The sequence below is a fragment of the Lactuca serriola genome, chromosome 6, assembly GCF_051521515.1.
Source record: "Lactuca serriola cultivar US96UC23 chromosome 6, Lser_US96UC23_V15, whole genome shotgun sequence".
NCBI lineage: Eukaryota > Viridiplantae > Streptophyta > Magnoliopsida > Asterales > Asteraceae > Lactuca > Lactuca serriola.
Genome location: NC_136413.1, coordinates 180505631 through 180531232, shown reverse-complemented (window position 1 = coordinate 180531232; position 25602 = coordinate 180505631). Strand labels below are relative to the sequence as shown.

General features: G+C 33.9%; 1 protein-coding gene across 1 annotated transcript; it reads left to right on the top strand.

The window, feature by feature from the left end:
• Positions 1 to 9551: 9551 nt before the first annotated feature.
• Positions 9552 to 10811, top strand: LOC145057480 (uncharacterized). Its single transcript, XM_079005333.1, has one exon. The coding sequence runs from the start codon at positions 9663 to 9665 to the stop codon at positions 10530 to 10532; it is 870 nt and encodes a 289-aa protein (XP_078861459.1). The 5' UTR covers positions 9552 to 9662; the 3' UTR covers positions 10533 to 10811.
• The last annotated feature ends 14791 nt before the right edge of the window (positions 10812 to 25602 follow it).

The window sequence follows — 25602 nt, the reverse complement described above, 5'->3', positions numbered from 1 at the left end:
ACAGGGGGATGATGTGACAAGCCGAAATTTCCATTCTGAACAAACCGTATCAAGCCAATGAAAGTAGAATAGTTACAGTGAAAATTCAGACTTCGAGTATAAGTTTGGCAGTTTTTCAGGATTTACACTTAAGGAGATATCAGGAGAGTAGATGCACTAGGGTTTTGTGCAACACTGTTATTCCAATACTCTAGGATAGTAGAGTTCATTCCGGGAATAAAAATATTTTCTGCCAAAAATCCCAGGACAATATATAGAAAACTGAACCAAATAGTTCATTAGTTACATTTCCAATTAGAGAAAAGCCAAATTCTCTCTCACGGATCTTCGGGTTTTTATCCCAAATTGTGAGTAACTCTTTCTAGTAGTGTTAGAAAGCTTTAAATGTGTTCATAACATAGATTACATAGCTAAATCATTCGATTTAGGAGTTTACTCCCCAAGGTGTTCTTGGGCGGTAGACTCCCGAAACCAAGCCTAGGTTGTCCCCCGTGATATACTACTGCCTTGGACTTGTATAGGAGTGTATTAGGGACATGAAATCAAGCAAGAACCACCCAAGTATAGGAGTTCACGGCCCAAGAGTATCTTAGGCCGTAAACTCCAAAAAGCATGCTCAAAATGGTGCTTTTAAGGCACCTAAGGCCTTAGACTTTTACCTAGACTTGTTCCCATTAAATCAAGGACCTTAAACACCTAGAAATCACCTTGCAAATTGAGTTTACGGCCATGACATGGTTCATGGGCCGTAAACTCATTAAAGGGGCACCAAAGTGTGTCAAGAGTCTCCATATGTTTGGAATAAAAGCCTAGAGCTTATACCACTTGTGCATGAGGCTTGAAAACACCATAAACACCCTCCCAAGGGAGTTTACGGCCGTAAAATCCAAGGGAATATGGTCCCAGGGCCGTAAACTCCTCAAAGGAGTTAATAGGAAGCCCAAACACTTGATCTAGCCTTGAAACAATTCACCACATGAGTTGTATAATTGTTAGACTTCATTTAGGGACTTTGTTGAGAGTTTACGGCTAGGAGTTTACTCCCCTAGGCCGTAAACTCCGAAGCACATGGTCATTTGACCATAAACTCCCATTAGAGGCTTTGCACTCCTTTGTTGCAACCCATTAGCTTCCTAGCACTTGACCAAAAGTGTTTTCCTCGCGTTAAAATGTTTATACTTGTATAATTAGTGTTTTAAATCACTAATTATTTATATACATATGTCTTCATATGTAATTAGGATCATTGTGTGTGTCTAAAGTCTTCACTTGACACCAAGCACTTGTCCGATCCTTCCTTACGATAACAGTCCGTTCCATTCCAGTCACTTACAATAGGTGAGTTCATACCCCTTAATCAATGTTTTAAACTGTTTTTAAATGTTTTATGGGGGGGGGGATACAAGTAGAATTATGCTAATTATTATATCAATCACATGTGATTAATAAGCAGCATTTCAAATGATTGGCTACTCATTAGCCGTTTTACCAAACAGTTTCCTTCAAATGTTTTTCATAAACACTTTATGTGTTTAAAAACTCCTTATTACACTGTACATTTCATTCTGTATATTACATTTCAAACATATTTACAATTGTGTTTCAAACAAATGTTCTTTATACTAAACTGCTTTATCAAACCCATGCCTTCGAAACCATTTTATAGATCGACATCAAGTCGATCTTTTCTTAGAAAATATTTATGTTCAAAGGTTTTACAAATCTTATTTTATGCTTTTATATTATAAAATGCATGCCTCTATATGTATAGTTATATAAGAAATGTTTAAAAGACTTAGGAAGGCAATCCACCCTATTTCCTTTTCGCGCTTGAGATGTGGTCTGGTGGGATATCGGGTACTCATCCGAAGGTCGTTTAAATATTAGTTATGTATCATGTGCACATATATAGTCATAAAATGCCCTCCAGTTCATCCCATGCCCTTGGGTAGCAAGGGTATACATCCGTGTTCATACATACAAGTTAGATTACTAGTAAACTACCATATGGGTAGTTTAGGAAGATACTAGAACGCGATATCATACTATGATTCAGTTCATTCATGATTCAATACTTACTACTAGAAGAACATATACAACTATACTACAGAAGAACATATACAACTATACTAGAAAGAGAACATATACACCGATACTAGACTGATTACATTACTATACTTGCTAGGTAGAGAGCACGTACATTACAGCTAGAACAGTTCATTACATTACATATACATGAATACGTTAATAATTGTGATCCACTGTATCGGAGCATGCCTTAAATGTCATGGCCTGAGTTGTAGCCAGAATTCTCTTGGAGGGAGAGCGTGAGTTTGCGTATAGATCTATACTGGATTGACTATCCTACACCTTGCTGCTAGCTACAGCCGGACCTGCAGGTCTGCGGGTGCCAAACGTCATTCTGTTTTACGACCATTCATATGTCGTTGTTACCAGTCGATAGTATGGTGCAATTAATCACATGATGCCTTAATATAAATCCGGTTTAAGGTAGTTAGTACAGCAGTAGTTTCTATAATAGAACACTACAGTACTACATTTATTTTCCCTTACATATATTTAGTGATCTTTTCACTTAAACATTTAATATAAAAACTATATTTTGATAATGATAGTTACACTGGGGAAAATTACACACTGTTACAAGAAACGAACATTTAGAACAGTTAAGTCTTGGTAGAAGACTACCTTGAGAACAGTTAGGTCTTGGTAGAAGACACCATTATATAATAGTAGGAATCATAGGGATTTCTAGAGTTTTTCAAACGTTTACAGTTGTTTTACAAACATTTTTATACTTACAGTTCATTTACATTTTCCATACTTACAGTTCATAAACTTACAAATTCTTACATTTACAGTTCATATACATTTTCCAAACTTACAAATTCTTACATACAAATTAAGACACTAAAATACTTATGATCTCACCAGCTTCAAAGCTGATACTCGCTTTTAAAATTACTTGTATCCTTAGGTCATCATAGACATGTACCGATGCAAGGAATAGGGAAGATGGAGCTCGTTGAAGACTCATCTTTCATTTCGATTTATGCTTTAGTGTTTATCAAAATTTGACAGAACACACTTGTATAATAATTATATTATCAATGCAATGGATGATGTTATTGCTTGTTTACTACTTTACATCGTTGTGATACTATACATGACGTCCTCCGCCCCAGAACGTTTCCGCCGTTCTTGGTTTTAGGGTTTGACATGACCCATGGATGATCCATGGAGGTTTAAACCCATGGAGGATGAGGAATATGGAAGGTCATGCACATTAGGGTTTGCATGGTGTAAACCTAATTAAGCCACACTATATAAGAACCCATGTAGTTCATGAAATTGGCACTTAAGTGATGGACTAGTGGTTACACAAGAGGGCAAGCCGATTTTATGAGTGCAAGTAACCTTCTCTCAACTTCCTCCATTGTTGGTGGTGTTGTGTGATTCCATTTGAGGTGCAACACTTGGGGAACTAAGTTCTTAAAGGTCCAAGGCTTCCAACTACAACAAAAGGTATGTCATCTAACTAGAATTTGTAGTAAAGATACTTCATTGTATGCTAGTTAGGATGATGCTTTGGAATATTTAAAGTTTGCATGTATATTAGAGAAAACATAGATCCAAAGCATCTAGGGTTGCATGTACACCATAGGAATGTTACAATGCTCAAAACCCATCAAGGTGCATTTTATGCACCTATTTTGCATGTTTATATCCATCCTTTCATAACATTCTACATCATAATTCTTGCATTTGGTTAATTATTTGGGCGATTGCATATTTTATTAATAATTCCTTGTACTTCACTATTTTTGATTTATTTTGTAGGAATCATGGAGCATGGAGCATGGATTTTGGAGCATGAAGAGAAGATGGACCAGTCATGCCATGGAAGAAAACATGAAGAAATAAACCGATTCATTGTTGTGTTATCATCATAGCAAATGACTATGTTTGAAACACGGGTTGTGTTTGTCCTTTCTCATCTTATATTTAAGCAACATGACTCGCGGTGAAGCTAGACTAAAGAAGGAGCCAACAATGAAGACTCATTGGACTTTTAGCAAAAAGCATGGGCCATGCCAAAAACACATGGCCAAAAGGCATGGCCATGCTAAATATGCATGGTCTCATGGAATGCATGTGAATAGTTAATTTTGGTGCTAAATTGGAGGAGATCAACACTTTTAGTTCAGGGACGGCTTTGGAGCAACTTCTGGCGATTTTAATTAGGGAGATTTTTGGGGATTCTTGAAGGCTACTAATCATTGCAAACACTTTTGATTTCCTTTTGTGAGCATTAAACATTTCAATTCCATCTTTATTCTTGTTTGATTTGTTCTTAGCCATGTATGGCTAAGAAACCCTAATTTCTAGTTCTTGTTCGAAACATGTTGATTGCTTGACTTGAAGCATACGATTTGATTTTTGATTTGTGATTCTATTCTAGTGATTATGTTTTTGTTCTAGAAGCCTTGAATTTTATTTGTGTTTGATTGGCCACTTTCATGAATTGAATTTTTGTGTAGTTAATTAACTTTTAGGGCACCTAATCGTTCTATTAAGTTAATAATTGGTAACAAACAATAAGTTTTACTATTTTAAAACATATATCACATATCTTCACACTTCCGAGCGTATGTAAAGAAATGAGCATTGTTGGGAAGCTTGTACAAAACTTAATGCAGTTTTTCAATACAATCTAAGAGCATGTTTAAGTGTAATTAGTAAAGCTAGGTTTAGTCAAAGAGCGTGTTTTGGTTAGATAATTTGGAAAGCGAGAGGTGTTAGAGTGTGTTAATATCTTTCAGAACCAACTTAGAATAGCAATCATGAATTACATCAAGTCATAATCAAGTTGAACAACTACATTGAGAACTAGAACTAGAACCATTCCATCAAACAGTTTACAAGTTTATTCCATTTCTGCATGTTTTTAAAGTTGATTGTTATTTTATTATTTTACTTTTGCATACAAAACCCACTTTTGTGCTCAAAGTACCTTGCACAAATAGGTATTGACTTTTATCCCGTGTCTCTGTGGTTTGACCTTGCTTGCCTTGTACTACTTTTTAGTGCATTAAAGCAATATATTAGGAGTCCATTGTACCCCTATTATTTGTTCGGTTTGACACGCCTAACAACTAGATTTAGTTTTGGGCTTTGTTTTTGTATGTTTTGGTCCTATGGGTCCTCTGTGTGGGTTTGAGCCACTCCAGGAGCTAGGAATGCTATATCTTAGCCTCCCTAATGTCCTTGTGAATAAAAATGTTATCTTGATGTGTTATATTGGACCATGCATTAGTTAGGGCTCTTATTATTGGTCTTAATGGTCAAAAATGAGTATTGAGTCCCATTAAGTCATGCAACACTGTAAAGTTGCCAACTTTACGTGTTAAGACCTTATTTTTCTAGTAGATCTGAAGTTTGGATGTAAAGGTATTAAGGGATTATGACCCTAGGTTGGCTTTTGGGACTCTGGCCTGTACGACGGGTGTACTCCTTATTACGTTGTGCATACTGGTTCAGCAGCCCGCTTCCGGGTCAATGTGCATATGTGGGGCGTATGTATAGGGTACACCGGGTGTATGGCAAGCAGTGGGCTTTTATTTGTTTTGGGCCCTTATTAGACTTGGACTTCTTTTGGGCTTTGGGCCTTAGTTGGATTTTGGGCTTTATATATGTTGGGCCATAGTTGGACCTTAGGTTTATAGGTTGGGCAATTTATGGGCCTTGGGACACTATAGAGTTAGTGGGTCAAGCTAGTTGGGCCCAATAAGGAAAAAGGTAAAATAGTCTTTTACCCTGGAGGTTAATGATGATGAGTTGGGACCCCAGTTTTGGTTTATGACCTAATTATTAATTAGGGTATTGTTTGATGATATTTTGTGCGATGATTTCCCGGATCAGCAGTCTGAGATTTTATCTGATTTTTTAGAAGTTTGAGGCGAGTTTCCTCCCAGTTCTTAGCGGGTCAAAGGCACCAATGTCGACCAATGGATTATGATTATTTGTATGCCAGTTGTCTGTGTGACCTTGCATGTATGTATTTATTGTATGTATGTCAGGTGGGGCATGATGGGTGAGTTGGGCAAGGCTCATCACATGATATAGACATATCTGTTCTGAGCGGGGCCCGATGTCGGTCGGGGCCCATTGGTTGCTAGGCATGGCCCATTGTATGTGTAACACCCAAATTTTCAAATAATTTTTCATATTTTTAAAAACACATTTTCATTCATAATTGTTATAAAACATCACTGTATCACATAGTCAAATCATAACATCACATCCCAAGATCATAATATAAAAACTCCTCGTGTGTGTACTGATCAAGCCGGCGCCTTCCCGCGATCCTCACTGGTACCTGAAACACATAACACAACACTATAAGCATAAATGATTAGTGAGTTACCCAAAATACCACACACAACAGATATTAGCCACTCAAGGCTATAACTCTGTTTGACCCTTTGGTCGATGTGTCTCAGTGGGACCCTCCAGTCACATAACTCTGTGGGCCCTCTAGCCCTAACTCTGTGGACCTTCCGGTCCTAACTCTGAAAAATCTGGTACATACATGGCATAAATCACATAGAAATCACATCATGCAAAAGTATACAAAATACTCTATCACATAACTCTAATTACCACTCTAGGTAAAGTATAGTGAGAAGACTCACCTCGGGTAACTCGGTAAAATCTCGAACTCTGTAAAATTCGATCTAGCCTCTGCCTAAGAATATGAAATAATCACTCTAAATCAATACACCCCTTAAGGCTAGGCTATTCCCTCTCTTAGTACTCTCAGAAGGGTAAAAGACCATTTTACCCCTCTCATGGATTAAAGACCCTAAAGTTGACCAAACCCTAAAAGTCAACAAAAGTCAACTTCCCGGGTTACGCTGCACATACAAAACATGTACGCTGGGCTTACCCGGTGCCTTCTCAGACAACGGGGTGCGCGACCCCTTACGCCGCGCGTACTGGGATTACGCCCAGCGTAACTCCCAGTTTCAGACTCTAAGAATTTTGGGGTCTTAATCAGTTAAGACCTACGTCCAACTTCTAGATCTGACCATTTATAACCCTCTTAATCCATAAAGTCGGTGACTTTAAGCCTTTGCATGGTTGGACAAGTCACTAACACCCATAATACTCCACTTCTTAACACTAGAAAGCTCAATACTCAAGCATGACCTCATATCCACGACTAAGATGGAAACTTTATGGATCTATAACACAAATACCACTGAAATGGGACAGATCTAGGTCCATGGAGCACATTACACTCATAAAGTCTCCACCTTTGGGACTTTTAGCCCTAAAATGGCCCATGCAACATCAAACCAAAATGAAGAGGAAAGTTTTGAACTTTATACCTCCAAATGCAGCTCCTTCCTCTGTAGATCTTAGATCCAAACTTGCACTTCAAGCTCTAGCCTCCACAAGCTCCTTTCCTTCTTCTTCACTAACACATCATGGCACTTTTAGCTCCAAAACACTCACTCTCAAGCTAAGGACGATGGGAGGCTCTCTTAGGGTTTCACTCACTGATATGGAGGCTGAGAAATGAACCTTAGCATCCATTATATAGTGTACAAATCAAATATTAGGGTTTGCGTTTGGACCCATTACGCCCAGCATACCCAGGTGAGTCTGCATCCAAATTAAGCGCATGAGTACGCGTAACGTACTCCCCAGTACGCCCAACATACTCATTTGCTACAAGAAGTCTTTCAAAGGATCACATTTGACAACTTGACAAAAATGGAAGGATATAATAGCTTTACCTGGATTCCGGGATGTTACAGTATGTTTAATATGTATGGTATGAGGTGTTTTGGGGAACTCACTAAGATTCGTGCTTCCAGTTTTCAGTTTATGTTTCAGGTACTTCCGGATCGAAGGGGAATAGCTCGGGATGATCGCATCGCACACACCATGATTTCTGCCTTATTTGACTTTAATGTATTGGGATGATTGATTGACATACTAAGATTTTCCTTTATGGTTTTATGAACATGTTTGGTTGATGATTTTATTATTATGGAAACGAAATTTTTGGTTTTAAATTTTGGGATGTTTCAAAATTTCAGCCCCAAAATCACATGTATAATTAGGTATTATTTCATGAATGGAGATCAAAAGACAAAGAAGAAAGAGTAAGGAGTATTTGTGGTCAATGTGGGTGAAGTGTCCGATTCGAAATCAACACATCTATTAGATAGAGGTTAAAAAATGCCCAAACTCGGAATGGAGGAATAGGGCCCAAATTCATGTAGCAAAAAATACCACACGGACACACATACACACACACACACCAAACATTTATCATCAAGAATCCCCTTGAGCACATACACTCCCCACATAGATGCGAAAGGGAAAGCTTCAATCAATTCCCTTCAAGATACAACGAGTGTTGGGTAGTTTGAAAAGTTTAAGAATTAAAGAGTTTGTGATTTCATTCACATGTTTCATCCATTGGACTAATATGTGATTTCATTCACATGAAGAAGCCATTAAAGATCAGTAGTAGCGAGGTGCTGGCTAATGGTGGCATATTGAGACGATGATGACAAGTGGTGTCTTGATGGTGGCGATAGATGATGAGATAAGTGGGTGCTTATGTATCTTTAGTCTATATGTGAACCAGCTGGATCTAAGCCTTCCAAATGAGAAAATATACGTTGTTTCCATTGAAAGACACATAAAGTAACTAGTTTGCCTTTTTTGGTTCAAATGTGGTTGTCGGTGAGCTTTCGCATCTAAATTTGTTCTAGTATTTTGATTTTCACTTCTTTGGTTCAACTGGTTTCAACATTTTGGCATCTGAATTTCTCCTGTATGTGTGTGTGAAGTGCATATGGAGGGATCGACCTTTTTGAGTTGAAGATGCTTGAGAAACAAGATGTAAAAATAAAAATAAAGAAATATAATAGTTATTTTAATTTTTGAAAATATCAAAATTAAAAGAACAATTAATCCAAAACTTTAATGGTTCGGACCATTTAAAAACAAATACATACCCCAAAAACCATTTTTGGAGATAGGGATGAGGAAAAGGACCAAACCGGCGCGAACCGGACCCGACCCGGGAACCGGCTTCGGCCAAAATCAAGAACCGAACCGAACCGGACCGGACCGGACGTTCTACCGGTTCCCGGTTCCTACCGGTTCTTGTCATGTCTTTAAATGTTGGAACCAGTCCTTGAAAAATAGCATCATATGGTTCCAGTTTTTGCCGGTTCTACCGAATCCGGTTATATCGGTTCCGATTCCTACCGGTTCCTGGTTCCAAAAATCCACAAAAATAACGTTCCGGTCCCAGCCCGACCGGTTCCATCGAGTTCCGGTTCTGATGCCGGTTTCGGTTCCGATACCGGTTCTGGCCGGTTTCCTGATCCATATGCTCATCCCTATTTGAAGATATGCCTCTAAAAAATTGGTGTATGTCAAATTGGGTTAAATAAATCTCCATATTATTATTTTGCATTTTTTTTTTCTTTGGAAACGGTCTTGATGTCAGGAGCAGTTATCTCGAATCTCGATCTCCACAAAATAAAGCCAAAAAAAAAAAGTGAACAAAACACTGTCGTCCCAATTCGGACAAAATCCAAATCTCCGTGATGCATACCGACGGCAAGTCTGAGGCGGAGCGACTGCTTGGTATCGCCGAGAAGCTCTTACAAGCTAAAGATCTCAACGGCGCTCGTGATTTTGCAATTTTAGCTCAAGAGACTGAGCCCTTAGTCGAAGGCTCCGATCAGATCTTGGCGGTTGTTGACGTCCTTATCGCCGGTGACAAACGAATTAAGAACCAAAACGACTGGTATGCAATTCTTCAATTAGAAACCCGAAATGACGATACCGATCTCGTCAAAAGACAGTATCGCCGCCTTGCGCTTCTTCTTCATCCTGATAAGAACAAGTACGTTTTCGCAGATGCAGCGTTCAAGCTCGTTGCAGATGCGTGGGCAGTGTTGTCCGATCCCTCGAGGAAAATTGCGTATGATAATGAATTGTTTGCGTTTTCGAAGGTAGATCTAGTTGCCATGAAGAAAGATGGAGAGAAAGGGGATGATCAGAATCATCAAATTTTACGTGATAAGATTTCGGGGAGACGAACATCGGCAAATATATGGACGGTGTGTCCGTTCTGTTACAATATGTATGAGTATCCTAGGGTTTACGATGGATATTGTTTGAGATGTGTGAACTGTCAACGAGCGTTTCAGGTGGTGGTTATACCTCCATCTTCGTTGCCACCGACTGTACCGGGAAAAGAAGCGTATTACTGGTATTGGGGGGATTTTCCGATGGCATTTCCATCCACCAATTCATTGACGAAGGACAGGAACACGCCGCTTGCAGGACCTGGTGAGGATTCCGTCGTCGGAACTCCGCCAGTGGCAGAAATTAGACACCCACCACCTCCGACTGCTGGAAGCAAAGTTGCTAAAAAGAGAGGTAGGCCGAGAAAGAATCCCCTGCCCTAAAAGTCCTTCAGAAACTGAGGGTTCCATAGAAATTCGTTGAAGGACTTAGCAATTTTTGAGAGTTTTCTTCGGATTGTTCAAGAAATTCTTCAAAATCTTTGTAGCTTGCCTCTCAAATGAATGAAGAATTTGAAGAAAGCACTTCAATTGACTCGAGAAACATTTAGGTTGGTATGTAGTACTATGTAGTGTTATTTTGTTTACTTTTCTTTCATGTTCATAGATATGGCAAATTACATGGAAATTGAATATAAACTTAACTAAAAATATAATTTTAAACACTTGTTGATAAATCCTATTTTTATTCGAAATTACAATCGAAATTGTCAGGAATCTTATCCAAGATCATTTTATATTTTACAAGATAAAATTAGGATCGGAACCAAAATCATATCATATTATATTATAAATGATATATTTTTCTATCATATATACATTTGAAACCTCCATAACCTTTGAATTTTCAACTAAATATAATTAATCTATTAAATCTAAATATGTTATTATATGCAAAAATTATCTTATTGTTTGTGGACTTTTAAAATGATTATTATAAAATAGTTATTTGTTAATTTAAATATTATGTTAAATCCAAAACATAAATCAAAATATAAGCTAAACTTAAAAAAATATATTCAAATACCATTTTTGAAAATAGTTAAAATGGATTAAATAATATAAATATAGAATCACAAGTCGAATTAAAAAAAAATATCAAAAACTATTTTTATTATAAATAATTTTTTTTTTCAAAATAAGTGGATTTAATTGATTAAAAAAATTACATTGCGTCAACTTACACAAAATGATTTATATATCTAACTAACCATCATGATCGAAATTTAAAAAATCAACAAAAAAATAATTTTTAAATTAATCAATCATAACATTAATTTGTAATACTTAAATCGAAACTATGTTTAGTTTTATTTAAACGCAAACTTCATGTAGATGCCATTAAATAATATGCTTGTGATATATATATATATATATATATATATATATATATATATATATATATATATATATATATATATATATTTCAAATCAATTATAAATTTATATATCAACATAGTATACAAGCTCTTGTCTTATTATTTTCAACATTTATATGTAAAAAATTTATCTATATCATATTATTCTATTGAATAATATGATTTTGATAGAAATATATTTTTTAGTATGGTTCAAATAAATTATAAATTTATATATCAATTTAGTGTAAGAATTATTATTTTATAATTAATGTCGTATTATTTACAACATATATATGCTAAAAATTTAACTATATATTTTTATTCTCCGCAACACACGAATATTCATCTACTTAACTTATATTCAAATTTGCTAGTAAGGTCTTGGATTTGCAATATACATTATAAAAATACGTGGATTTAGATGTTAATATTGAATCAAGTTCAACTTTTTAAACATAAATAATAATATTTGTTGCTATAAACTGTAAAAATTAGAAAAAAAAACATATTAATTACAAAAAGAAACAAGATCATTATGATATACGACAAGAGCTAAAGATCACAAACGGAATATCATGAGTGCAACCTGCCTAATTCCGGATCAAGTGATGATGCTCTATTAGACTTCTTGCAACTTGAAATTCTCAATTTCAAGTTGAATACATAAATTTTGAGTCGTGACTATATAAATGACACATTTTTTTTCTATCACCAAATTCATTTGAAACCTACACCATCTTTCGATTTTCAACTTCTTGTAATTAATCTATTAAATATAAATATGTTATTAAATACAAAAATTATCTTATTATTTAAAGGTGATTAAATAATAAAAAAGATAGAATGACAAGTCAAATTAAATAAAAGAATAAAAAATTATTTTTATTATAATTCATTTGTTTTTTTGAACTAAATTGTTTTTAATTAATTAAAAATTACATTGCATTAACTTACAAACAATGATTTATATATCAATTGACCATCATGATCGAAATTAAAAAAAAAAACAGTAAATGAATTTTAAATTAATCAATCATAACAATAAATTGTAATCTTTAAATTGAAACTATGTTTTGTTTTATTTAAACGCAAATTCCAAGTAGATGCTATTGAATAGTATTATATATATATATATATATATATATATATATATATATATATATATATATATATATATATATATATATAGAGAGAGAGAGAGAGAGAGAGAGAGAGAGAGAGAGAGAGTGGAAGGATAATTTGAGAACTTAAAGTTTCATGAAAACTAAAAGTGAAACGTTGGATCAATCTTTTGGACGGATTAGATGATTAGTGACATACTTTTTAAATATAGCTTCTTAGCAATAAACGACAGGGTAAATCTGGTATAAAAAAATCAAATTACCTGTTATTTTAAATATCATTTACCCCCCCCCCCCCTCTTCCCCTCTCTATCTCAATGTATCGCGTTCTTCAACACATTATCCCATCTCCGTTGACCGCCTCCATTCGCCCTCTAACAACCACCCTACATTTGCCAACAACCAACGCCTTCGACAACTTACTACTCTTTCCTTCGGCGACCACCACTACGACGACCGAATATCTCTTCTCTCTCTCTCTCTGTCTTTATATATATATATATATATATATATATATATATATATATATATATATATATATATCAGTCACTGATTTCCTGCATGATTACCACTGCCTAACGCCGCCACCGTATATCTGGAATCAAAATCCATTTCGTCGATCCATTGTATCAGAAACCGATCTTCATTGAAGATCCCAACGATTGATAGATTGAACAACATGGTGGTTGCACCCTTATTCCCTCTCGGAGTTCCATTCCCTAAATAGTGTCGACAGACTAAATAGTGTCGTGGCAGACTAGTTGGCTAAATAGTGTCGCGGCAGAATTCGTATCTTGTTATCTTCGATTATCGACAGACTAAATAGTGTCGCGACAGAATTCTCCTTTTGGCTCTAAGCTTTCGGTCTCAAGGACGTGAATCAGAGGTTCAATCGCATAGGCATCCTTCTCTACTTGCATTTCGAGGTTAATAGGATTAGGTCTCGCTTCAGTAGCTGAAGAAACAAATCTCGCCCCAAAACATGATCTTGTCCATATTTGACTTCTCGACCCATTTTTAAATCATGTTTTGTTTTAACTTAGACTCGAATCAATCTTCGAAGGTATATCCAAATGCCTCCTTTGTTTATATTCAATCAAATTTTGTTCATCGTTAAGCCCAAGGACAAATTTATAGGTTTTAATTGCTACAAGTATGCGTTCCTGTTATCATTTGTAGTGGATTCTGTTCCAGTAATGTCTGAATTGAACACTACTTATGAATCTTCTTCTGATCATCATTCGATATTGATAGTAGAACAAAGAGAACAAAACCTCTCATATGATTACATCTTCTACTAGAAAAGAAAAACCAAGTTAGTTGGTTACCCTTTTGACATTATTTCTACCTTTTGTTCACTAAGGATTATAAATTTGGATGCTTTGTGTATCTATCTCTATCTATTATAACTAGGAGAAGCCATCCATACAAAGGATAGGAAGGAGAATGTGGATGCAAATAATTTAAGTTCTAGGGGCATCTTAGATAATAACACAAATGCCAATGTATGTTTGGACAATGATTCTTATATTGCAATCAACAACATGTTTGTGGATTCTAAGGTAATCATATATCTGATTATTTGTCATTTGTTGTTTGACTTTTTGATTTTATTATCACAAATCATAATATAAATGAAAGTATGTTGTAATTATGGTAACTCAATGGATTCTCATAAAGTGTTTCATTTGTTTATATGATGTAGGGATTTGTTGTAACAAAATCTTTTGCAAATGGAACCATATTTTCTCCTACATTCCATATTTCCATAATTATTGAAAGAGAAATTGTAGATGGAGGTAAATAACTAAATTGCTATTTTGTTGACAGTTAAAACAAAACATGATTTAATTAAAATATCATGAAATAAATTGTGGATGTTTATTATTTGATTGTGATTATAAATTACAATAAGCATACACTTTGACTTCCCCTATTTGGCTTTTTTTTTTTTTGGAAATTACCATATAATTTTATTGATTTTGGTTTAGATATATTTTCAATCATAAAAAATGGATGATATCAAAATAAAAGAGGAAAATATTTCAAAAGGTAAATTGGAGATAGAAAATATTACAGCACACGCAATTGAAGCAAAACCAAGATTATTTGGTTTCCTTAGGAGAAATGAAGGTTTGTATGATCTAAAAATTTAATTGTTATTTACCGCAATCTGCTCATATGATAATCTGTTGGAAATAAATTGTAGTTCGTGGGATATCTTTTGGATGTGCTTATGTTGTTTGAAGATGTGATAATCACAAGTGAATTACATGTGATTCACATGTAACTATGTGATTTACATGTGATTCATATGTAAATTACACCCCCTATAGTTAAAACAGTCTTGAGGAATTCCTCTATCTTCTTTGAATGAGGAGAGAGAGTACTCATTCCTCTCTCGTAGGTCGAGTGGCTTCGCTCATATAAGCTTGTTCTCACTTCCGAGCCTAACTCCTTACTTTCTTTCCCATCGTAGAACTCCAATCGAAAGGGAAATCTCCCCTTGGTCCGTTTTCTCTATCTTGTGATTTACATGTAAATCACATGCAAATCACAGGTAAATAACATATTTACATGTGATTTACATGTGGATCACAAGTGAATCACATATGAATTCTATATGTACACATGCATTTTTTGTGAGTATTATTCGTTTATTTTTTTTATATTTTCTTGTGAATTTCACATGATATAATCAAATATGCATATTATATGATATATACATATGTATTTTTGTGAGTGCTCTTGGATTAATCATTTTTTTTAATTTTCTTCTAGATTTGGAAGAATCAGTGAAAAATATTGAAGATATGACAAATGATAAATTGAAGAAAATATAAAAATCTTGACACGAAAACGATTTGAAATTTGTTAGCATTTTTTGTTTTTTTATATTCTATTATTGAATAAAATACTTGTACTATTATGTTTGTAGATTAGTAAACAAAAATGGATTTTTTAAGATTTACATACGAATATTATAGTATAATAAATATGCATATATGCACTTGAAAAATATGCATATATGCATCTAAAATGTTGATTTTTTAGTTAAAAATTTCTATATATTTTTAAATATTCCTTCTTCTTCTTTTTTTTTTTTTTTTTTTTTTCTAATTTCACTATTTTCTTAAAAAAAAATAGTTTTTATTAAAAAATATACATATATTTTTCTTCAATTTTTTGAAATATTCATGTTTTCTAAAAAAATTAAAAAATCTATACTTTTTAAAAAAATGAAAATTATTATTTTATAAAAAAAATCCAAAAATTGATATATAATGCTAATTTTTAGACATTTTTATTAATATTTCCAATAACACAAAAAAATTAAACATTAAATGAGATTGGCAAGATAGCGATCATGCCATTAATAAATTAATTTTGATCTAACGTTCTGTTCCATCCAGGGTCGGCCTTATGCTTTAGTGAGTAAAGGTAGGGCTTATGGCTCCCAATTGTAAGGGGCCCTATTTAATTTCAGGTCCAGTTTCTAGTCTCCATCTGATTCGGTTCATGCGCTACTCCTCATTCCCAAAAAATCATGTTTGTGATTCTTTCAACTACAAGCGACGACATCAACTTGTCAAGACTCAAGACGATTAAAATTTCGTTCTTTTTCTCTATTCTCGGACTCAATTCTAGGCCTTCTTCAATCGATTCTTCCACTGTTCCACACTAAAAGACTGAATCGTTGATGTTCTTTAGACTTTGGTTCTTCTTCTTTCTTCATTCGCGATTTCTTAATTGCTCAAAAATCAAAATCTGCTATTCTACTGTCATTGAATTTGAAAAGGTAATGTGCTTGTATTTTCGCTTTTGAGTTTTGATTTTTCTGTTAGCTGATTATGTAACTGGGGTTAATAGTCGATTAAGGTTAATCTTTTGATCTTTTCAATTATGTGAATTCTGAATTTCTGATGGAATGTACCCATAGAATGATAGAACAGTATTTTTTTTTTATCAAAGTCATTAAACATGCAATATTTGATTTGAATTATGTGGTTTGCCTCATAATTTGGTTTTGTTTTGAATGATATTTTTGTTTGACATCCTATTATATATAATGTCTTCTGATTAAAACACAATGTTCTATTATTAAGTTATGCAATTTGTATTTTAATTGTTTTTGGCTTTATCCAAATGGCATGAACGATCAACGTTGTTAATCTTTTCAATTTTCTGATTTTTGATTTCAGATTAGTAGATTCCATTGTTCACTCATTCCAAATTGGTTGATTCCATTGTCCACTGATTCCAAATTGGCATATAGCATCATATGATCGAAATTAAAAATCAATAGATAACAAGATAGCATGATCGAAATTAAAAAAAATCGATAGAAAGCAAAATTGTGATTCCCTTCTTTTCCTGTTAGGATTGAAAATCCTGTATTATATATATATATATATATATATATATATATATATATATAATATTTCTTTTTCCTAAATAATTCTTGCTAGGAATATTCTTGAGTATGCTTAAAAATTCTTTATTTTTGGTGGAATTTTCTTGGGTATTTAATAACTCAACCCAAGATATCAAAGATAGCGCGATTTATTTAATAACTAGTAATCAATTTCAAATGAAACTCCCATCCACCCTGTAAGTGAACTAATTATTCATATATGTAAGATGAATACAAAGTAGTAACCTGAAAGTGGATTAAACCCCAATCCTTTGAAATAATTAAATCTCAAACCAAGAACAGGTAGATATTCCACAATCGTCACCTTGAAATCATTACATAATTGAAATAATTTTATATCTCCAATGTCCTAATTGTTTGAGGGAAAGGCAAAAGAAGATATCCATACTAACATTCACTTGTTGGTTGTTGGAAAGCATGCAACAATGAATCAATACATGCCCATATATACAAATTAAAACATGATTTAATATCAAGTTGACCACATAATTGTAGCTGTATAAGCTTATTCACTACATTGAATGTCGGAAATAAAAGGCCTTAAAATACTAAAACCCAAACTAAAAAAATTAATATCAAGTTGGCCACATAATCATAGCTATATGGTAAGAGGTTGGCTAAAAAGACAGCCCATTTTATCATTTAGACACCACATATAATTTTTAAGGTATTTCTATTGATTGAAATTACATTTTTTTCTAAAAAAGATGATTATAAGTAATTACATGTAGGTTGACTTTTGATAAAGGTGTTTATAGGGTATCTAAGGGGTGTCTTTGTTGGGTCAAAATATGGTTTATACTTTACTTTTCTGGGCAATTGTATTTTACTGTAATATTTATGAATTTATGGTCTAGTTTACGGCCGTAAACTCATTTACGGCCCATGTGTTATCTAGCCCATATTCCAAGTATAAGGAGTGTTTGTGTGTGTGAATCTTGTGTAAGGAATTTAATTCATATTATCAATACATTGAGATTCATCATCTTCTTCTTCTCCTTCTCTTTTATTTTTATCTGACATCATCCGTTTAATTGAGATTCCGCACCATCAAACGGATCTGATTGATACACAGACAAATTAGGGAATTACAATTGGTATCAGAGCCAAGTTGTATCAGTCAATTTTGTCAGATTTGGGGCATTATTTGATCTTATTTTCAAAATATTTTTGCGTTTTTGGATAGATCTCGCAAAAATAAGGGGGGTTTGTTCTTTGTGTTTTTCATAAAAAAGGGTTTTCGATCGAGTTTTGGAGCAAAAAATGGCAAAAATCACTGTTTTTGGTCGTAATCAGCGAGGGGGTGGCGGCCAGCAGCTAGGGTTTCAGAAGTGTTTGCGGCCGGTGTTTGCGGTCCGAGGGGTTCACGGCCTCGGTTTGAGGCCTCGGAGTTTACGTCCGGTCCGAGGTTGCGGTCAGCAGCATGTCCGAAGTCCTCGCACACAGCTTCGCTTCACATATTAAAAAGAGGGGAAATAATTTGGGGCTACAGAGGATCGAACACGTGACCTCTAGTTCCTCCCTTCAGCGCTTTACCAACTCATCTAGCTTGCTAGATGATAAACACCATCCGAATTTAATTCATAAAGCGACTTTCTCGGTTCAAATTTCTCATTTTTTACACTTTTAACCCCAAAACTCAATTTATTTTAATTCTAAATTCCTTTTTCATCCAAATTTTTTTTTAAAATAAAATAATAAATAAATAAATTAATTAATAATAATAATAATAATAATAATAAAATAATTAAAAAAATTATTTTTAACTTTTATTTTTTATTTTTTATTTAAAATTTTGATTTTGACTTTCAGGTTTGACCTTTGATTTTAAACTTTAACTTTTTCGTTTAACTTTTAAACTTTCAAATTTTGTTTTTCGGTTTGACTTTTAAGTTTGACTTTTGAGTTTAACTTTTTAAATTTGACTTTTAAGTTTGACTTTTGAGTTTAACTTTTTAAATTTGACTTTTAAGTTTGACTTTTGAGTTTAACTTTTTAAATTTGACTTTTAAGTTTGACTTTTGAGTTTAACTTTTTAAATTTGACTTTTAAGGTTGACGTTTGTAGTCAAAGGGTTTGACTTTTAAGTTTGATTTTGGTTTCTAGTTGTGCTTTTTAATTGATTTTAAGGTCTACGAGGGAGTTGAAAACATGAAAGAGAGTCGCCAAGATATGTTAAGACAAAATTTCAACATTTTCGATTATATCCCTGGAGAAACCCTTGAAACTCAATTATAGAGATTTATTACACTTACTACTGAGATGAATATAGCTGGGATCTTCGTGTCTAAATCTGAGATAAACAAAATGCTACTGAATTCACTTCCGAAATCGTGGGATATGAACGTGGCTATCATCAAGAAGACAAAAGATCTCAATCATCTTAGTCTTGCTGACGTAATTGAAGAACTTAATGCTTTGAAGTGTGGAAATACAATGAGTTCTGCAAACATCTCGGTCAATGACGTTTCAGGTTCTCAATCATGTGAAGTTTCATGTACACTATCTAGTGAAGGTACAATTAAATTTCTTCGGGAACAAATTGATTTATTAAAAAGAGAAGTTGAGGACCTGAGATATGAAGGATATCAACTCAGGAAACGACAGAAACCCCTGAAGGTTGAGTTAGAAGCAAAACCAAGGACTTTAGGAAACTTCAGGAAGAGTATAGCAACAAGTGTGAAAATTATGATTATGTTAAGAGACAACTTGCTGCTGTAACTGAAGAGCTTGACGCTTTAAAAATTAAGTGTGGAAAGACTGATGTCAGTTTTAAAAATTATACTGCGTCAAGTCAGACAGTCGAGTCCTTATATGAAACCCAATTAAAATTCAAAGAAAATCAAAACAAGGGTCTAGGGTATGATAGTGTACCTCCTCCTTATAATCATAACCACACATCCATCCCTATGACACAGAACGAAACTGACAGGGAGCCACATCTTAAATATGGAAAACCAGCTGGATTTGTGTCAGGAGGTATTCATGTTGAAAATACTAATGTGTCTACTTCATGTGCAGGTAAAGTAGCAGAAGATGAGAACAAGGAGAAAACCATTGAACAAACCAACATCTCCTTGAACTCTGAATATGTTGCTTCGAACTCAACTGCTTCTGATCAACCTGCCGTTGAGAAATACATGCCACCAATTCCAACGAAACAGAGTTCTTGTGGTATGTGTGCATGTGGGAACAACAAGAGACAAGGCAAGGATACGCTACCAGGGGCAGGAAGAAATAACTTCACAGTGAAGAAAAAGAATTTTTTTCATTGTGGAACACCTGGGCACATTGCCAGAAATTGTCCTAATCGCGCATACGTTCCCTAATATGCACAAGGGTGGCAGAACGTGCCAAGAGGGAGATACTCCAAAAGAAACCCCTCAAGGTCACGTTCAGACAATGCTGATTGGAACGCTCAGAAGGCCAAGAATCAATCTTTCAAGGCCAAGAATCAAAATCCCAAGGGCAAGAAGGGAATGCCGACCAAGAAGTCCAATCCAAGAGATGCCCCAACAAAACCAAGACCGGCTAGGTCAAAGTCATCTCGGCAATCGGCTTCAAGTTCCAAAGCAAGTGCCGAGGCACCCATCGGATCGAACAAGAGATGGGTTAAACCTGAATATAGATGGGTACCAAAGGTGAAAACTCCAAAATCTCCTAATGCTTCTAACGTTTCTACGTCTTCTGTTTGTGATAAGCAGGATATGTAATGGGAGAGAGTACCCTACAATGATGACAAAGGTCGACCCAGTTTCAAAATGGACTGGGTTCCAAAGACCAATTAATCCCGCTCTGTGTCGGAGCAGCTATGGAGGCATATCATCAAACTTTGGTTTGTTGGTAATGGCTGCTCCTGGCATATGATAGGGGACAACTCTCAAATATACAGCACTCATAACTTTGTTCGAGAGTTTGTGTCCGTTGCGGGAAAGGAAAGAAGGGAAGAAAAGAAGGGATCACATGGGGTTAGTGCTTAATGACATGAAGAATTTTCGGATCTGTTCTGAGATTACATGTATTGTTCTCAGACCTTCTGGATGCAAATTCAATCGGTGACTTACGGTTTGAGCTTTCTTCTCTATACTCCTGAGTTTTTGTTAAGCTGATTCGCTTTAAAGACTAATTTTTGTTTTAGGATAGTTTAAATATGCGCATTTATTTTCGTTTCTCTCTTATGCAAAAATTTAGGGGGAGAAATAAAAACAAAACAATAATTAGAAAATTTAGAAAAAAATCCAAAAACATTAGAAAATTAGAAAATAAAAAAAAACAAAAATGTTGGTTATGAAGTGTGCTTGAGGGAGATGTTTTGGGAAGTGATATTATCAAGTGATAAAAGGCAACCTGAGTCTGCGTAACGTACCCGAAGTTGAAGGGTTTATGCTCTGGTTTGATGTGTCAGTAGGCACGAAAAATTTTAAATGGACATGACTAGGCAGAGCTGAACTTAGGAAATTTATAGAATTGACAAATCTTAACCTAGTTAGATCCATTCAGCCTGACAATACGACGCTCGGATAGGTTGAGCAGGGAGATATATATGGGAATCTACTCGTCACATTAAATGAACCCGTACTTGGAACCGTGGTTTAACTTTTCCTCGATGTGTGGATTCTGTCCTTAATTCCGGTTGGATGGGGCGACTAGTAAATTCTGATAAATTAGGTTTATAGAATATCATTTTCTTTCTTTCCATCTGTTAGTCACATGTTGTCTCCTTTGCGTGACTTCCAATCCGACCTGGTACACAACATATGCAACTCTATTTCTCTGCAGGCTATATATATGTAAAATACTTCTTATCTGTTAGCCATATGTTGTCTCCTTTGCGCGACTTCTAATCCGACTTGGTACACAGCATATGCAAACTTCTTCTTCTCAACCCCTCTGAAGTAGTTAGCAATAAAATTCTGAATCTCTCCTCTCTCTGAATGGTTGTCTGCTCACTCGGTGTAAGGAGTACTCTGGAAGTTCTTAATGGCTGGGGCATATCAGGAAGCGAGAAACACGTTCTAGTACACTTAAAATTGAACACATACAAATTGTCTATAGATCTTGCTGCTCAATTTAGGTGGACAACAATATCCCTGGTCGTCGTCAGATGAATGGTCCTTAAGATATAATATCAAAGAATTTAGGATCAGATATGATTTTTTTAGGAACTTAAGTTCACCTGTCTTGTAACAAATAGTATGTCCTAAATTTGTCACAATTTTTCGTGTTTAAGTGGACAACAATACCGACGATCGACCAGACAAAGATGTGAATATGAAGGTACCGACAAGTGGATAAAGGCTGTCTAAAAACTTTGATCCCAAATCATTCTTAAAGTTAGATATCATTTTTATTTTTGTTAAATTTGTCATAGTTTCTTTTAATTTAAATATTAGGGGAGAATTAAAAAAAATTCAAAAATAAAAATTCAAAAATCAAAGAAAAATCAGAAAAATTAAAAATCCAAAAATAGTGTTATTTCTGTTTTATTTCTTGTTCAGAAAAATCAAAAAATCCAAAAAATATTTTTGTTTCTGTTTTAATTTGTTTGCTAAGTTTTCTTTTAGTTTTGTTTTGTCTTGAAAAGTGATTTCAGGTATAGATAAGACTCATGAAGTTTGTGTTGAAGATTTTTGAGCCAAAGCCTCATCCGTGAGCATCGAAGAATTCTCATTCGAAGGAGCAAGAAATGAAGATTATTCTTTCAAATTCAATCTTTCAACCCCAGAAGCAAGGTGAAGCTGAAATTGAAGATTATGTGACGGATTGCATTGAAGCCTCCTCAATCAGTCTGCTGCTATCTATGAACCTGCTGAAGTGATCCAGAAGATTATTTCTCGCTGAAGATTCTCAAGCTAAAAGCATCATCTTTCAAGAATCAGTACATCAAGCATCCTCACCCAATGTGCGTTCACTGTCAAATTCTGAAGAAAAGCCCAAGTGCTCAAGATGAAGTCATTCATTGAAGACTAATGCTGAAGCCAATCTCTCATTAAAGATTAACAAGAAAAGTCAGCTACTTTTTAGAGGGAGCTTTTTGGGTCAATTAAGAAAAGAAAGCTATAAACCAAGGGGGAGATTGCTGGGTCAAAATATGGTTTATACTTTACTTTTCTGGGCAATTGTATTTTACTATAATATTTTACTATAATTTGTTAGCATTTTTTGTTTTTTTATATTCTATTATTGAATAAAATACTTGTACTATTATGTTTGTAGATTAGTAAACAAAAATGGATTTTTTAAGATTTACATACGAATATTATAGTATAATAAATATGCATATATGCACTTGAAAAATATGCATATATGCATCTAAAATGTTGATTTTTTAGTTAAAAATTTCTATATATTTTTAAATATTCCTTCTTCTTCTTTTTTTTTTTTTTTTTCTAATTTCACTATTTTCTTAAAAAAAATAGTTTTTATTAAAAAATATACATATATTTTTCTTCAATTTTTTGAAATATTCATGTTTTCTAAAAAAATTAAAAAATCTATACTTTTTAAAAAAATGAAAATTATTATTTTATAAAAAAAATCCAAAAATTGATATATAATGCTAATTTTTAGACATTTTTATTAATATTTCCAATAACACAAAAAAATTAAACATTAAATGAGATTGGCAAGATAGCGATCATGCCATTAATAAATTAATTTTGATCTAACGTTCTGTTCCATCCAGGGTCGGCCTTATGCTTTAGTGAGTAAAGGTAGGGCTTATGGCTCCCAATTGTAAGGGGCCCTATTTAATTTCAGGTCCAGTTTCTAGTCTCCATCTGATTCGGTTCATGCGCTACTCCTCATTCCCAAAAAATCATGTTTGTGATTCTTTCAACTACAAGCGACGACATCAACTTGTCAAGACTCAAGACGATTAAAATTTCGTTCTTTTTCTCTATTCTCGGACTCAATTCTAGGCCTTCTTCAATCGATTCTTCCACTGTTCCACACTAAAAGACTGAATCGTTGATGTTCTTTAGACTTTGGTTCTTCTTCTTTCTTCATTCGCGATTTCTTAATTGCTCAAAAATCAAAATCTGCTATTCTACTGTCATTGAATTTGAAAAGGTAATGTGCTTGTATTTTCGCTTTTGAGTTTTGATTTTTCTGTTAGCTGATTATGTAACTGGGGTTAATAGTCGATTAAGGTTAATCTTTTGATCTTTTCAATTATGTGAATTCTGAATTTCTGATGGAATGTACCCATAGAATGATAGAACAGTATTTTTTTTTTTATCAAAGTCATTAAACATGCAATATTTGATTTGAATTATGTGGTTTGCCTCATAATTTGGTTTTGTTTTGAATGATATTTTTGTTTGACATCCTATTATATATAATGTCTTCTGATTAAAACACAATGTTCTATTATTAAGTTATGCAATTTGTATTTTAATTGTTTTTGGCTTTATCCAAATGGCATGAACGATCAACGTTGTTAATCTTTTCAATTTTCTGATTTTTGATTTCAGATTAGTAGATTCCATTGTTCACTCATTCCAAATTGGTTGATTCCATTGTCCACTGATTCCAAATTGGCATATAGCATCATATGATCGAAATTAAAAATCAATAGATAACAAGATAGCATGATCGAAATTAAAAAAAATCGATAGAAAGCAAAATTGTGATTCCCTTCTTTTCCTGTTAGGATTGAAAATCCTGTATTATATATATATATATATATATATATATATATATATATATATATATATATAATATTTCTTTTTCCTAAATAATTCTTGCTAGGAATATTCTTGAGTATGCTTAAAAATTCTTTATTTTTGGTGGAATTTTCTTGGGTATTTAATAACTCAACCCAAGATATCAAAGATAGCGCGATTTATTTAATAACTAGTAATCAATTTCAAATGAAACTCCCATCCACCCTGTAAGTGAACTAATTATTCATATATGTAAGATGAATACAAAGTAGTAACCTGAAAGTGGATTAAACCCCAATCCTTTGAAATAATTAAATCTCAAACCAAGAACAGGTAGATATTCCACAATCGTCACCTTGAAATCATTACATAATTGAAATAATTTTATATCTCCAATGTCCTAATTGTTTGAGGGAAAGGCAAAAGAAGATATCCATACTAACATTCACTTGTTGGTTGTTGGAAAGCATGCAACAATGAATCAATACATGCCCATATATACAAATTAAAACATGATTTAATATCAAGTTGACCACATAATTGTAGCTGTATAAGCTTATTCACTACATTGAATGTCGGAAATAAAAGGCCTTAAAATACTAAAACCCAAACTAAAAAAATTAATATCAAGTTGGCCACATAATCATAGCTATATGGTAAGAGGTTGGCTAAAAAGACAGCCCATTTTATCATTTAGACACCACATATAATTTTTAAGGTATTTCTATTGATTGAAATTACATTGTTTTCTAAAAAAGATGATTATAAGTAATTACATGTAGGTTGACTTTTGATAAAGGTGTTTATAGGGTATCTAAGGGGTGTCTTTGTTGGGTCAAAATATGGTTTATACTTTACTTTTCTGGGCAA

Bases quoted from the DNA above. Each gene is read 5' to 3' on its own strand.
- LOC145057480 (XM_079005333.1), top strand. From the start codon at position 9,663: ATGCATACCGACGGCAAGTCTGAGGCGGAGCGACTGCTTGGTATCGCC.